This window comes from Podarcis gaigeae (genome assembly GCF_964106915.1).
Source record: "Podarcis gaigeae genome assembly, chromosome: 11".
Taxonomy (NCBI): domain Eukaryota; kingdom Metazoa; phylum Chordata; class Lepidosauria; order Squamata; family Lacertidae; genus Podarcis; species Podarcis gaigeae.
Window position 1 is genome coordinate 26,668,255 of NC_139687.1, and position 16,941 is coordinate 26,685,195.

The window sequence follows — 16,941 nt, forward strand, 5'->3', positions numbered from 1 at the left end:
ATTGCATAGCCTTCCATTTATCATGACAAGAAAAGCATTGTGCTATAGGCTTGGCATAATTGTGCATCTGCCAGAAGGGTAAAAGCAGGAAGGGGAGACAGACCGTCATATGATCAACGTACTTGCAGTTGAATACCGTATACAGTGGTACCTCTGGTTGCGAACGGGATCCGTTCCGGAGCCCTGTTCGCAACATGAGCAGAACGCAACCCACTTCTGTGCATGCGCGTGACGTCATTTTGAGCGTCTGCGCATGCGTGAGCAGCGAAACCCGGAAGTAACCTGTTCCGTTACTTCCGGGTTGCCGTGGGACGTATCCTGAAAGAACGTAACCTGAACCGAACATAACAAGAGGTATGACTGTATCTGATTTTGCTCAACTTCCTTGCTCCACTGAGAATCAGAAATGTTTTCTCATTTGAATAGGATGTTAAAATGCTAAAATCAAATCATATGGAGATCTAAAAGCATGCATAAACTATGTACGGACCACACCAGTTTATTCTACATACTAGCATCTTAAAAAGTAGACACATCACCTTGCCAACAAAGGTCCGTATAGTAAAAGCCATGGTTTTCCCAGTAGTGATGTATGGAAGTGAGAGCTGGACCATAAAGAAGGCTGATCGCTGAAGAATTGATGCTTTTTAATTATGGTGCTGGAGGAGACACTTGAGAGTCCCATGGACTGCAAGAAGATCAAACCTATCCATTCTTAAGGAAATCAGCCCTGAGTGCTCACTAGAAGGACAGATCCTGAAGCTGAGGCTCCAATACTTTGTCCACTTCATGAGAAGAGAAGACTCCCTGGAAAAGACCCTGATGTTGGGAAAGATGGAGGGCACAAGGAGAAGGGGACAACAGAGGACGAGATGGTTGGATGGTGTTCTCAAAGCTACCAGCATGAGTTTGACCAAACTGCGGGAGGCAGTGGAGAACAGAAGTGCCTGGCGTGCTCTGGTCTATGGGGTCACGAAGAGTCGGACACGACTAAACGACTAAACAACAACAACGACATGACTGTACTAATAACATTAGTTCAATATTTAAGTGTCAGCCTTGTGCACAGTCTGGTAGTTGTTTTTTAAATCTGTGCTAAATGAACATTGATGCTTCTCTGTAACAAAGTGTTTCTGCAACCATCTGCAGGCATGATTACCCTCGAGTCCATTGCGAATTGATGGATTGCTGTCTAATGAGAGAAGGTCCTCCGCCTTAAATCACAAAAAGAGTAAGAAACGAGGAACCATTTCCAATCCCAGGTTGCCGCGAATAAAAGCAAATAGAAAAGGAAAAGCTCAAATCCACAAGAAAATATCAAGAGGAGGTACAATACAACATATACATAATTATTCTAGTCTTTTGATAAAAAAAATTAGACCCTCCCATGAACACTATTATACATGCTGGCCCTCCTTCCCTCTAGAGTAGTATTACATCTGAGTTCGAAATCAAACAAAGGCATCATAGAAACTTCTCTGTGAAGAAATAAAGTGCATTTTTCTGTTACAAAACAGAAGCTGATTAATGTATTGTTGGTGCAGTCCCTAAGCCTGCAGTGCCAAACATCTCTTGTACTGGAATACTTAGCAATGAACACACTGAGAATTATACGTGCTACTTATAAAGGGTGGTTGTTTGATGAGTGAAAGAAGATTTGCTCAGTTGACTGCCCAATTTTCTTAAAAGGATCATTGTTACGACAACAAAGAAGAGAGTAATTGACAGGTTTGGTACCCGATAACTACAAAATATGAATCAGACAAGATCACTTTGCCAAAAAGCTAACTTTAACCAATTACAGTGGTACCTCGTGTTATGTACTTAATCCGTTCCAGAGGTCCGTTCGTAACAGGAAACCGCTCATAACATGAGGCGTGCTTTCTCTAATGGCGCCTCCTGCTGCCACTGCACTTCCACTTGCATCCCGGGACAAAGGTCGCAACAAGGGGCATCTACTTCTGGGTTAGCGGAGCATGTGACCCACAGCATTCATAAGGGGAAATGATACATAACACAACGTACCACTGTACTAAAACCACACATATGCACACAGGAAAAGCCTTAGGATGGCAAACATACATAGCTGTCTTGTGTTTTATCCTCACAAACACCATGTGAAGTACAGTACTGGGTATTTGAAATCTGAGTCCCTCGGTTCATAGCACATCTTATCCACTTAAATATTTATTTACTTGGTGCACATGTACTGAATTTATGAAACTTTTAAGGATGGATCTTTGAACTGCTCACACAAATTATTCCATTCTAGCATTACACCTGAGCCAGCAGAAATTCCAAGGAAGGTGTTATCTATTTATATGAATGTTATTATGAACACTAAACTTCGCACTGTGTGTGTCTTGGGCATTTGGATGTGCTGGAACACAATGTTGTTCTTCTATCCACTTGTAGTGTGATGAAAGCCTGTAACATTACAATGAACATCTGAATAGCTAACAGGTCCTAACATACATTTTGATAGCAATTTGCCCTCCTTCAGAATTTGATCTCTCAAAATTCAATGGCTCTGTTGAAGCTATTATAGTATTGAATGAAGGATACTAGTGCTAAGAAGGCTGTTAAAAGGCACCAAATTTAAATATTCGGCAAGCCTGGTTATTGAACAAGTTTCCCATTCTAATTACAGCTGTTTGAGACAGCAATTCTGAAATTCCTCACTAAATCAAGCTGATCCTGAACATTGCCGTATATCCCATTCCTCTCCAAATGCAAGCCCTTCTTCAATGCTAGTAAACCCAAACCACTAATCCTGGTTTCAAATCAGTTTTAGATCACTTTAATGGGATAGATGGGGTGCATAGGAGAAATCACACTTTTCAAGCATGTATGGGGGGGGGGGGTGGAGAGAAAAAACTATACATTTGAGAAAGCTCAAATATACTATATCAGTATAGGCTTCCTTTATTAAATTTAAAATAAGAACAGCCAAGGAAATTTCACACCTCAAGCTGAGCAACTAAAAATGGAATTGGAAGAAAATTGCTTCACACAGAGAAGTTTCAATGTCTTATTCAGTTCAAAAAGAACAGGTAAGTTTTAAAACTGGGTATTTTTTAGGGATGGGGTGCTCCCCTCCAACATTTCCAGGCATACCTCTTCTATTCCTAGCCTTCCAGTGTTGGGCAGGAAGGTCTGAAGAGAGCTTCTAAATGCAGTTGCCTGAACACATTTAAAAGCTCCCTTGCAATTAGGAGTCTGGATGATGCAGGGTACTTGGATCGTAGGGAGGCTTCTAAGTGTGTCGGGATGAATGCACTTCTTCAGATCTTCCAACTCAATGAAGAAAGGTGAGGAGTGCAGTAAGTATACCTGGAAACCTAAGGTAGGGAAGAGGATGCATGTACCTCCATCTTTCCATTCTAAACTTTCACACATTCTTTTTGAATGCTTGGAGATGGCTTCTATTGGAAGGATTTTCTTTGGACAGTTTCCATCAAGGCTTGCACATAATTGCTGGCAGATCTCTTAGCAGAGGATCGGGGAACCTTTTTCATAGAATCGTAATGGAACTGTAGAGTGGGAAGGGACCACGAGGGTCATCTAGACCAGCCCCCTGCAATGCAGGAATCTTTTGTCCAACTTGAGTCTTGAACCCATGACCCTGAGATAAAGAATCTCATGCTCTACCACAGGCATAGGCAAACTCGGCCCTCCAGATATTTTGGGACTACAATTCCCATCATCACTGACCACTGGTCCTGTTAGCTAAGGATCATGGGAATTGTAGTCCCAAAACATATGGAGGGCCGAGTTTGCCTATGCCTGCTCTACCATCTAGCATGACACCCCAGGGAGATTTCCCATGGGAAAATCTCAGGTATTGTAGCTCAGGACTGTAATACTTCAAGGATTGCCTCTTTCCATATGAACCCACCCGGACTCTGAGATCATCTGAGGCCCTCCTTCATGTGCTTCCTCCTCAATATATAAATTCAATAAATAAATAAAATGTAGGAAATCTTCCTGGGACCTCATGCCAGTGGTGAGCAGGGTTGGAGATACTCCAGTCTGTCTGTCTGTGTCTGTCTGTCTGTCTGTCTGTCCTTCTGTCTGTCTGTCTGTCTGTCTGTCTCTCTCACACACACCCCCTCCATTTCTCTCTTCCTTTTTCTCATTTTCCCTTCCACCTATCACATCTCACCCCTTCCCACCACTTTCTGTGTTAGGGGGATTTCTGGGGAACGCACACACAGTGAGAGGAGGATTAAGGGTTTTGTGTAACTTAAAGGCTATAACTGACACCATTCATGATCTCCCTCTCATTAGGAAGTCCATGGTGTTTGAAAGAAACCCAATGTAAACTGAAGCTTCATTTATTTATGCCTGCTGAGTAGGCTTATCATTTTCAGAAACGTTCTTCAGAGTGACCTCAGCCGGCCTGTGAAAGACAGCCAGGGACATCCTCACCAAAAGTCTTTGGTTGATTACTATCAGCATATTTCCTGCTGTCCAAAGTATTACATTCAAAACCAACAGATACAAAATACAAGTAATGAGTGTTAGGAATACTGTAAACATTTATTTGCATCACTCACACAGATCTATAATGTACATCCACTTTACAAAGGAGAGGGAACACCCCTCTGACACGGGTAGTTAAGTTTGGCAATATATCTGTTAAATGAAAGAGTAGGTGCTGAGAGTTCACATAAGTAAGTTATCACATTTGACACTCATCTAAAAAAATTAAGTTGGTCAAGAAACCCACAAATATATCTCTGTTAGTGTTCTGTGGAAGGGGAGATCACCATACAGAATTAACATAAGCAGAAAATACCCTGTTTTAAAATAGGTTTTAAATTTAGTGCACATTTCCCATAGACTCCAAACTTAAAATATTTCTGTATATACAAAAGGTACAATAAAATGTTACAGTGTTTATTGCAACAAACTAAGGATGCCATGATGCAGATCACTTGTATACACCCAACCCTGATATTGGCTTCTTATTCCTTCTGTACAGCCTTCTTTCGTTGCTCCACAATTGTAATATTCTCCCAAAAGGCACATACTTATCTACAAAGAAAAAAAATATTTTTTAAGTAAATACCATTCGTTTGAAATCTTTTAACACACACAAAAAACCCCAAATCTCCTCAACACTGCACCCACTTGAAAGCAACAAGAGGATTTCATGTATATTATATATACAGCATTTAACATACTTGATTCTTGCAATGACCCAAAAGCTGAGTTCAAATTTCCCTCTACACACACCAAAAAGCCCCTACCTTAGTCACCAAGCCACCACAAAAGAAAGAATGCACTGCAATTGAAATAAAAGCGAAGAGAAGGGGAAACATGCATTTTGGCATGGATTGGTGGGGGGCTGTGACTATTTCTCCTGTGGCTTCTAGGCTGGAGCTCCAAGCCCAGGGCCTCAAACCCCAAGACTCTCCCACCACAGCTGTGAATAGGAAGACTTCTCTTCAATTACAGTAGGGCTAGGGAACGTGTAGTCCCAACAATACGAGTCCTGTTACCCCTGACCATTGGACTTGCTGGCTGACACTGATGACAGTAGGAATCCAACAACATGGTGGCAGGGAGAGATGTCCCAGGTTTCCCAGCCCTGATTAACAAGGTGGGGGATGACTTCATATAACAGACCAGTAGCACCTTTCACTCAATGCTGCACATCTACTCCAGCCAATTAAGCTGACATGTTTGTGTTTTGAATTGTGGCCGTAACATTTTACGATGCAGAAGTTGCAAAATGCAATGCTTTTCGTTCTCTTATTTCTGACCTCAATCATCATGATTAGCAAGCTAGACATTGTTTTCTAATCCAATTTTTCTGATGATGATGATATTTAGTGGTACAGTGGTACCTTGGGTTAAGTACCGTATTTTTTGCTCTATAAGACTCACTTTTCCCCTCCTAAAAAGTAAGGGGAAATGTGTGTGCGTCTTATGGAGCAAATGCAGGCTGCGCAGCTATCCCAGAAACCAGAACAGCAATAGGGATCGCTGCTTTTACTGTGTAGTTCTGGCTTCTGAGATTCAGAATATTTTTTTTTATTGTTTTCCTCCTCCTAAAACTAGGTCTGGTGGTCTGGTGCGTCTTATAGAGCGAAAAATACGGTACTTAATTCGTTCCGGAGGTCTGTTCTTAACTTGAAACTATTCTTAACCTGAAGCACCACTTTAGCTAATGGGCCCTCCTGCTGCGCCGCCAGAGCATGATTTCTGGTCTCATCCCAAAGCAAAGTTCTTAACCCAAGGTAGTATTTCTTGGCTAGCAGAGTCTGTAACCTGAAGCGTATGTAACCCGAGGTACCACTGTAGTAGTAGTATTACTATTATAACCTGTTGTGCCCCAGCTACTCTGGCAGCTTCCATCACATAAAAACATAATAAAACATCAAACATTAAGAACTACCTATAGAAATGTATCTTACTGAGATACTGCATCCCATTTTACTCCCATCCCCCCCAATCTTTTCTTGCCACTAAGCCACTGTCCTTTAAATCAATCTCTTTCCACCCCCCTCTTGCAGCAAAAAACACAAGCTTTACAGTTCCATCCTGTCATGAAATCGTAACTACCAGAGCAATAATATTCAGTCCACTCAGCAATTTATTTTTGGTACACAGTGCAATTTTGAGCATACTTTATCTACACAACACACAGCTAGCTATTACTTATAGGATGCAAGCAGTTCAATAAATAAAGGCATTATTGGATGTTAAGATATTGTTTAAGTATCTTTTAGAACCATCTCATAATGGCACTCAGGAGAAGAACTCAGTTTTCCAAGTATTTCTCTTACTTCAACATTTATATCCTTTCTGCACTCGCAGCATAATGCTTCTGTGGACGTTTACTTTTTTCATGTTTATAGCAAATAAAATAAGTTGCACTGTTTTTAACTGTTTGCTGCTGACACGACTCAAAGTAGTGCAGCTTTTGACCACATAGTGTTATAAAAAGGGACTTTAGGAGATGACTTGCACCACTTAGGAATGCTAATGATTAAGCAGTATATTAATGCCTTGAAGAGATAAGGGTTCCATTTGCTTCTGTGTTTTTAGATTTTGCAACACTGTAGATAGCTTTATCAGCATAGCACTGAGAATTTCTAACTCAGGCAATGTCGTATTCATTACTTGTATATATATATTTGCAGCAAGGCGTAACATGCTCTATGGATTACAAGCCGATAAGAGAAGTCTGTTCGTAACCTTGCTCAGACAGCTTTCAAATCTGTCATTGTGACCAATGTTGCATACATTTTGGAAGCATAAGAATATACGAACAGCCATTTGTAAGGTTGCTTCACAGCAGTTAAACATAGTTATTAGTACTCAAGACATATACAATGTAATTCAGGAGCTTCTTTTTCCCTTACTGACTTAGTAAACCAGTACCTGGGATTTGCAAGCTGCAAGCAGAGGCTTCCATGACAATGATCCTGTAACCAATGCTATTTCAGCCCCAAAAATGGCTTGTCAGGGAGAAGGCAAGGCAAAAACCCTTCTTCCTACACCTAGTTTTATTCAGAGAGGGGATATTTTGGTATCAAGGAGCAGGGAACACCCAGGTGCAATGGGACAGGTGTAAATTTGCTATAACAATGAGAACAAATATTAAGAAGAAGAAAAAAGGGCGGGGAATCCTTGTTTTGAAATAAGCACTGTCTTGGTGGATACCTGAATGTGAGCCTGGGGCAATTGCTACAAAGAAGTCTCACTCCAGCTATTCTTACAAGGCAGAACAGGCCGAGAGTCAGTCCCCTCTCTAATAATTAATAACCACGCTAATTATTTTAAAGATCTGGATGTGTTGAATCAAGATATGCAGTATTCTTCAGGAGATTGGGGAAAATGTCCCAGCACCCAGTAACTGGGTAGCAGAGTTACTTGATGGCTGCTTCTCTGCTACAAAGCATTCATGGGAGAAGATCCAAACAGGGAAATTGGTGAGAGCTATGGGCTTAACCCTTTGGCTTAATTCATACCTAGAGTTGTTTTTCCATTGTGAGGTTTCAGGCACATGCTTGCAAGTTGAAGCAGCTCAGGGATGCGAGTTTCAGGGAAAGGGTAGCTTCTGGAAGATGTGATACACATCTCCTTCCCAACATTTCTCATTGCACTTTACAACCCCCAGAGGATGCTTTGCAATGGAGAAGTAGTGGCTGTTATGGCTAGTGTTACTGTAGCATGTCAGGATTCCTGAACTTGGAATTGGCATGACTAATATACAGCAAGGGTATGAAAATTTCAATATATGCAAGGGTGAAACACAAATTAAACACTCAAAACAGAACAGCACATACTCGGTTAAAAAAAAATATTCTTGGAAAATATAGTCTGTAAGCTTTGGGGCAGATACCATGATGGAACTGTTTCTAAACCTGAAGCAGCAAAGCAACCTCAATTTTTTTATAAAAGCAGAGGGAACCATGAATTCTAATAATGTTTATAAAGTACTTTGCAAAATTAGGAAATGAGACAGCATGTATAAGAACTAATGGGGAAATAGGGCATTCAAGCAAGTTAGCTATATTCCAGAGAGAGACTTGGAAAAGATTGCCCAATTTTGTTGAGAAAACAAAAGCCAAAGCACAGCCGTAAAAGTGCAATTATCTTACTGTGCTTTCCCATGGGAAATGAGCTGTATTCATATCAACAATGAACAACTGATTGTTGCTATTCCTCTAATATTGAGTATATTTCACTCAATTTCCCCCATTTTAGCATACAGAACTGTATTACAAGTAATTATCAACTAGAAGTGCATCTATCTAAACTGTGTTGTTTTTGTTTTAAAAAGAAGTTGTTTCTGTATCTTGAGACATATACACAAAAATAACAACCATGCACTAGCTCAAAGATTTAGATTTAGACAGAATCTCATTTTTGCCTTCCTGTGCAATTTTAGTAGAGCTGGCCAAAAAACACTGGTAGGCTAAGAAGCTGATCCTTTCTTAAATCAAATAGTCTTATTTGAAGCTATGGCCTTAACTGCTAAATAAATAAACAAACTAACTCAAGTAAAGGTACAATTTGCCATGAAGCTGTCCAGTCTACAGCAATATCCACTGACACAACAAACACAACTCCTATTCTGCCCAACACCTTAATACTGAAAATAATGGCATCCAACTAGACAAAAACTGTATGCTAGAGGCCAGTTTAGTAGTGTTCTATGTTTTACTTGCTTTTTAAGGCAAACTAATTTTTAATTCTGCTGATTCTTTTAAAGAATTTTGTTAATATTTTAAATTTACATGTCTTCTGTATAAAAGACAAGAGAAAGCTGCTGCTATTTGTGTAATAAAAGAATTATCTCAAATATCACTGGAGATGGGAGTGTCAACACAGCTTTACATCTACAGTGGTACCTCAGGTTACATACGCTTCAGGTTACAGACTCTGCTAACCCAGAAATAGTGATTCAGGTTAAGAACTTTGTTTCCGGACGAGAACACAAATCGTGCTCCAGCGGGGCGGCAGCAGGAGGCCCCATTAGCTAAAGTGGTGCTTCAGGTTAAGAACAGTTTTAGGTTAAGAACGGACCTCCGGAACAAATTAAGTACTTAAGATACCAATGTACATTTCAAAACTAGGTTGTTACAAGTGAAATCCCATGCCACAATAAATCCAATTAGTCTACAACACACAAGGAAGACCTGTGCCGCCTGAGAGACTAACACAGCTACTATTTAGGAAATGAAATACTACCAAGAATATCATGTAAGGATAGAATCCTTAATTAATTAGACATTGCCATTATTTCTGGAGTATAATAGCTTACAGAAAGCCTGGTATGCGTTACGACTTTATAAGAACAGGGACATAAAAAATAGGCAATTTAAGTATTTAAATAAATCAAATGCCCATAGCACTAAAACAGCACCATGTAAAGTATGCTACAGAACAAAGAATACAAACGACTTATTCCTAAATTAAATGTCACAGATCTAAGATTCTCATCCATAAGTTTGGGGAAAACTATTTCCCTCATGTCTGATGTTGGCAATTTGGGCAAGGGAGGCTGCATGCAAGTAGGTTGGCAACTGTCCTTGGAATGCCCCAAGACAATATTACACAGATGTACCGTGCCTTCCTTAAAAGAACAACCACTGCCTCTGGTCACAGAGACATTTTTATATCTTGTTCAAAACATCCACTTCATCCATGGATGCAGAATGAAATACATCACGCTTGGTTTCTAGTCATATACAGTTGTACCTCAGGTTACATACACTTCAGGTTACATACGCTTCAGGTTACACTCTGCTAACCCAGAAATAGTGCTTCAGGTTAAGAACTTTGCTTCAGGATAAGAACAGAAATCGGGCTCCGGAGGTGCGGCGGCAGCAGGAGGCCCCATTAGCTAAAGTGGTGCTTTAGCTTAAGAACAGTTTCAGGTTAAGAACGGACCTCCGGAACGAATTAAGTACTTAACCGGAGGTCCCACTGTACCTTGAAATCCGTTCCCTCTTACAAGGAAAACATCCTAAACTCTGTCTACCAACCTTCGAGGATGATTGGCATCAAAGAGTGTTGTGTCGTCGTCATCATCATCTTGTTCCAACGGTGTCAGCTCTGTATTTTCTATGTTTGTGTCCAGAACCCCATACCTCCTCGTCTTTCTGTTTCTTCGTCGAAGTCTGAAAAGTGTGAAAGGTTACAATTTAATAACTGAATTAGACTAATAACAACATAATTAAAATACCGCTCTGAAGGAAAACTTAAGAAAAACTAACATGAATTCAAGTGTACTAACAACCATCTGGATAAGCATTGCATTATTGTAATTCACATGCGTAAGCAGGATGCCCAATTCGACAGTCAAGCACTAAAAAACTATTGATTTGTATAATGTGATTGCACAATTTTAGCTTGCTTCAAAGAAAATTCAGCTTAATTTAGCAAACAGTATGAATAATCCTGCATTTTATCTTGCCAGATCTTACTCCCTTAACTGTAGAAGTCCAAAAAGGAAACAGGGAGGGATGTGCTCTTCCATCTTTGAATAAGAAAACACTCACACTCACAAAACACTTCTCAATTTCAAGCCAGAAGCTCCCACCAAGGCACAAGTACAGTGGCACCTCAGGTTACAGATGCTTCAGGTTACAGACGCTTCAGGTTACAGACTCCGCTAACCCAGAAATAGTACCTCGGGTTAAGAATGTTGCTTCAGGATGAGAACAGAAATCATGCAGCGGCGGCAGTGGGAGGCCCAATTAGCTAAAGTGGTACCTCAGGTTAAGAACAGTGTCAGGTTAAGAACGGACCTCCAGAACGAATTAAGTTCTTAACCCGAGGTACCACTGTACCAGAATATCATATTGTAATTTTGGGGAAATAATATAATATTGCTACTGTAACACTCAGCCAATGTAGCTATTGACTTGTGCCCAATGTTTCACATGTTGGTCTTTGAGTATTTTTTATGTAGCCAGAACAACATCTATGCACAAGAGAAAGGTACCAGATGTTTCTGGGGAACCCCAAGTTTTGAATGTCAAAAAAAGCCCTTGGGGGCAGAGAAGCACAAATGGAGGAAGACAAAAACAGTCTAGTGAGGACTGGGGATGTTGACAAAGAATGATGAGGACATTGGATCAGAGGGGAATAGAATAGAATATTCTGAAGATGACTGAAAAGGTGAAGAACAGCAGGACCTATTTCTATGACTCTGTGATGGAGCTGTAAGACTGTAAACAGGTCACAGTTTATTTGATTTGATCTATTTTACAGAAGCTTAATTATACTCAGATGATGCAGTCTATACTAGAGATCTTACTTAAGCCACTAAATCAAAGGGAACAAAATTCACTGAAAACTTGTCTGAAGAAATTCCAGTAAAATGCCAACTGTCAAGGAATGGCACAAGCATGTGCTTGGTGCTGCCTCCTTATGGCAGGGCACTGTCAAAATAATTTCCTGATTGATTTCTTAGCATATAAATGCTGCAATCCGATGCACACTTACTTGGGAACAAGTTAAAACAAACTTTCATTTTGTTCTCATTCAGAAGTTTCATGCTACAAGTATGATGGGTGTTTTATGATTCTAATCACATCCATATTCAACAACCAAGTGAGGCAGGATTTTGTTCTTGCTTAACAAATTACAGGGCCTAAAGAGAGTTACTAGTCCAAGGCTGCCAAAACAAATCTTAGCTAAAGATGAATTGGATGAGGGGATCATTTGCCAAAATGCAAACTATAATGTTATTGCAAAGCTGTTAAAGAACAAGATGAAGGACTGTGTTGCTTGTTTCCCACTAAATACAGTCTTATGCAACAGCCTTAATTTCACAGTGAACAATATATGACAAATGGTGCAAGGCAGGCTTAAACTTTTTATTATGTAAGAATATAAGGCCAGATGTCAAACACAGTTCAACAATTTGGTCAGAAACTATCTCTATATGCTTTTCACAAATAGGATGATTGTGAGAAAATCTGTAATTTAAATGTATCATTATAAGTCTGATGACAATCAAATGCAGAACAGGAGTTTAAGCATTTATGAAACTCATTCTGATGAAATGCATGCATTACACAAATGAACATTTTAAGAATACATTTGCCTGAGTTATGTGAAGAAAATGTAACTTCTCTCTAATGTAATTTTTGTTCTTGAAGCAGAAAAATAAGTTGAAACAATAAAGCAGCCACTTCATTTTAAGTATTCCTTTTCTACAGAATATTCCTTGAAAGTGAGCACACTTCCATGAATTCACAAGATGTAGATTTAATATCCAGAACTTTGTCAGTTGTCCTTCAAAAGGCTTACTCTGTAATTTGTGCAAATGCCATTTCAAATTCTATCCAGGTTGCCAATTTTATGCTGAAATACATTTTGGACATTCTGCTTCTTTATTTAGAATATATCTATCTTCTGGTTAATGCAAAATGAGACTGACGCAACATGTGACATGTACCGACTTGTCAGTCGTTTTTCTCAGAGACTACTGTCTTTACAGAATATGATGCTTCAAATCATAAAAGAGCTCTGCTCAACAAGCCCTACAGTCCAACCTCCTATTTCACAGTTTATGGTTTTCTTATCCCCTTTCTATTTTTCCTGTTATATTTTATGTATTAATTTTTATTCTATAAGCAAAGTTCAAACAAAGGGCAGTCAATTAATACCTATAATAAAATAAACAAACATTTTCAGCAGATCCTTTTGGAATGCTGAGACAGGATATGACATTGACAGCTCTCACCGACACCCATATGTTGCATGTTATCAGCATGCTGTTCACAGGTATACTGCTGCTGATCGTGGAAACTCTACTTAACCCTATCAGGACTAACACTTGTGGATAGATGTATTCTCCATGAACTTGTCTAATCCCCTTAAGAGCAAAGTCAGCTACTATAATCACGTAGTGTAGCCGTGAATTTACTAAGTAAATTCTACATGGTTTAGAAAAAGAAGGTGCGGGGGTGGGAGTGGGGAGAGAGAATTCTTAAGGTTGAAAAATCAATACATAATTTCATAATGTGTTGTCACACCATCCTTCTGAAGGCCATTGCTAAAGATAAGCAGGCCTGGGTCTGGTCACTGCTTTAAGGGGTGAATTACTGGGAACTACATGTACCCTGCCTTCAGCTCCATAACATAAAGAAAGTAGGATACAATAACAATATAAGATCTAATAAAAATAAATTTTGAATACATTGGTAAACCTGCACATGGGTTCTACCATTTCAGACTGTATTATTATTATTATTATTATTATTATTATTATTATTATTCCACTGTAGGTTGGATTTGCATGATTGAATTGTCCTTAGCAAAAAAAAATGTATATACTGTACATCACACATGCATGCATGCATGCATGCATATACATTTATATACAAAGGAAGTTAGGCTACAAAGTGCCCTGCTTTTCTATATGGAGGAGTCAATAAATTTTGCACCAACTTGGCAGCCAAGCCAAAATCTGTGGTCATAAGACTCTTCCTTCAGTGTATGTTTTCTCAGAAGTTACTCCCACTGAGTGCAATATGGCTTAGATCCATGAACCATGTTGCAGTCAGGGTGGGAGGCTATTGAGGAGAGGTAGGACCTGTTGCCATTGGGCAGCTGAGGTACACAGAATGCCAGCCATCACTCAAATGGCCCCTCCAACCCTTCCTCTCCAGAACACGGGAAAGTATGGGATTTGTTTTGTTTGGGGTGTGGAGTGCCTGGCTGCTCACTGTCCAAACAATCAAATCCAAACTTCCTCTCAAATTGGAAGCTGCACCAGGACAAGTAGCTGTGTTGTGCCTCCAACATGCAGTGTAACTAAGGGGTTGGGCATCACAATGCTCCCTCTAACTCCAAACTGCAAGGCAAAGCTGAGGTTTAATTATGCTCACTAGATAGCAGTGGAAGTGAGTATGGAGCATAACCAGAAACTTAGGCCAGATCCTGAGCATGTTCGGCTCAGTCACATGACTCGGCAACCCACCTTCAGACTATTTTAAAGGCTTATTTTTACTCTGCCAGGCTTAAGCAAAGCCATGCTACTGAGTGCGGCTTGGATCTGGGGTAACATTTTGTGGCTTAGCTAACACCAGCATCTCGTGCATATAGATTACCCTCTAGGCTGTTTTCTTCTTCAAAACATAGAAGCTGCTTCAAATCCTTGATATTTTGGTTGCCCTTCTATGCATTTTTCCCAGATGCATACAACGTCCCAAACAAAGTCACACTATACCACAAAACAAATTAGTTCCCACACAGGACTGGATTACAGAGAGCTGTTTGTTTCATGGCTTTAAAAGCCCATTGCTTACTTGTTTTAGATACATACATTTAGGAAAACGTGCAGTTTTTTTATATAGATCTACCTGCATACTGAATATGTTAATCCAACACAAGTACTGCTAGTTTCTCAGGGTTTGTGCCACAGGCTCCCCAGCCGCCTGCCTCGAGTCTACAGTGGAACTCTGCTAGTTACGACTTCTCTCTCCAGTCTTGTTTAAATACAAAATTATCATTATTCTAAGCTGCTGTCCCTTTCACTGGGTGCAAAACCTGCCCAGAAACGACCTTCCAGAAACACATATGATAGCACTTAAGATAAGGAGTGCCAGGCTTGAATCAGATACACCAGCGACATGTGCTGTATCAGATACACCAAGGTAAACAAGGACCAGGGGAACACAAGACAGCCTAAAAGGGGATGTTTCGCAGGTGAGCAAGAAGAGAGGGCCATGGGTCATAGAACTGAAGAGTTGGAAGGGACCCCATGGGTCATCTAGTCCAACCCCCTGCAGTGCAGGAATCTCAAGTAAAGCATCTGAGACCGATCCAAACTCTGCTTTAACATCTCCAAAGAAGGAGAGACCACAACCTCCTGAGGGAGACTGTTCCACTGTCAAACAGCTCAAAGTTTTCTCTGGTGTTTAGTCAGAACCTCCTGCTTTGTAACTTGAAGCCACTGGTTCGCATCCTATCCTCTAAAGCAGGAGAAAGGGGGGGGGGAGGAAGCTTGCTCTCTCTCTCCCACATGAAAGACCTTGAGATAGCTACCATATCTCCTCCATGCATATTCCTGCATTGCGGGGGTGAGGTTGGACTAGATGGCAGTCCCTTCCATGATTCAAAGTGTTTGTGCTGACCTTTAAAGCCCTAAACGGTCTCGGCCTAGTATACCTGAAGGAGTGTCTCCACCCCCCCATCGTTCAGCCCGAACACTGAGGTCCAGCTCCGAGGGCCTTCTGGTGGTTCCCTCCCTGCAAGATGTGAGGTTACAGGGAACTGAGCAGAGGGCCTTCTCAGTAGTGGCACCCTACTGGATATCAAGGATATAAACAACTATCTGACTTTTGGAAGACATCTGAAAGCAGCACTGTTTAGGGAAGTTTTTAATGTTTGCTGTCTTACCTTGTTTTTAATATTGTGCTGCCCCCCCCCCCCCATAGTGCCTGGGGAAACCCAGGCAGAAAGGTGGGGTATAAATAAATAATTATTATTACTATTATCATTATTAGAAACTTCTTTCTTGTAACTTGAAGCCACCCTCCAGAGCAGGAGAAAATGAAGCTTGCTCCCTCCTCTTCCAGTGGAAGACCTCGAGATGGCTATCATCGCAAGGGGGGTTGGACTAGATGACTTCTCAGGGTCCCTTCCATGATTCTAAGATGCAACAGGGCTGAGAAAGGGAGAGGTCACCCTAGCCAACCTCCCTCCCCTTCTTCTTGGAGCGGAGAGGGGGACGGGACACCCCTCAGACTCAGTATCCCCAAAAGCCAAGTGGAAACGAGGAGGGGGAGATCCCCAAACCCTTCCGAGATCGACTGATCGATCGATGGCTGGGTAGACAGATTACAGGGGTCCCTCCTGCTGGCCCAGGCTCACCGCACGGTCCGGATGACGAAGTAGACGATGAGCGCGGCGCTGGCCAGGACCAGGACCGAGAGGGCGCGCTGGGTCATGAGCTGGTTGCGCTCAGGCGGGGCGGGCACGGCGGCGGCCACGCTGCCCACCCCACTCGCATTGCTGCTCCGCGCCGCCTCGCCCACGGGGGAACCGCTGCTGCTGCTGCCCAGGGCGGGCGCGGCGTCGTGGCCGCCGGGCGCTGCGGAGGCAGACAACGACGACGGCGCCGGCGAGGAAGGCGGAGGCGCCGACGGCGGCCTCAGGACACCCTGAGCCGGGAGCGCTTCCCCGCCCCACAGCGCGGCCAGCAGCAGCAGCAGGAGGAGCAGCCCCGGCCCCAGCCGCCGCATGACAGCCCGTCCAACCGTGCGCCCGCTGGGCGCGGCCTAAGCGCCGCCGCGGGGCCTGTCAGGAGAGCAGGAAGCAGGAGCGGAAGTCCTCATCTTTCCCCTCACACGGCGCGGCCATGGAAGTCTCCCGGCCGAGACTCCCGCCCTCGCGCCTCAGGCGGCCTGCTCCCACGTGACCAAAAGGGCCGGTTATTCATGCGCAGGCGCAACAAGGGCC

General features: G+C 41.9%; 1 protein-coding gene across 1 annotated transcript; it reads right to left on the reverse strand.

Annotated features, from left to right (window-relative positions):
• Positions 1-4,517: 4,517 nt before the first annotated feature.
• On the reverse strand, positions 4,518-16,906 carry FAM174A (family with sequence similarity 174 member A). Its single transcript, XM_083702494.1, has 3 exons — positions 16,354-16,906; positions 10,509-10,643; positions 4,518-5,040 (listed from the first exon to the last, which is right to left on the reverse strand). Exons 1-3 carry the CDS (start codon positions 16,722-16,724, stop codon positions 5,037-5,039), a joined length of 510 nt encoding a protein of 169 aa, XP_083558620.1. The 5' UTR covers positions 16,725-16,906; the 3' UTR covers positions 4,518-5,036.
• Between the last annotated feature and the right edge of the window lie 35 nt (positions 16,907-16,941).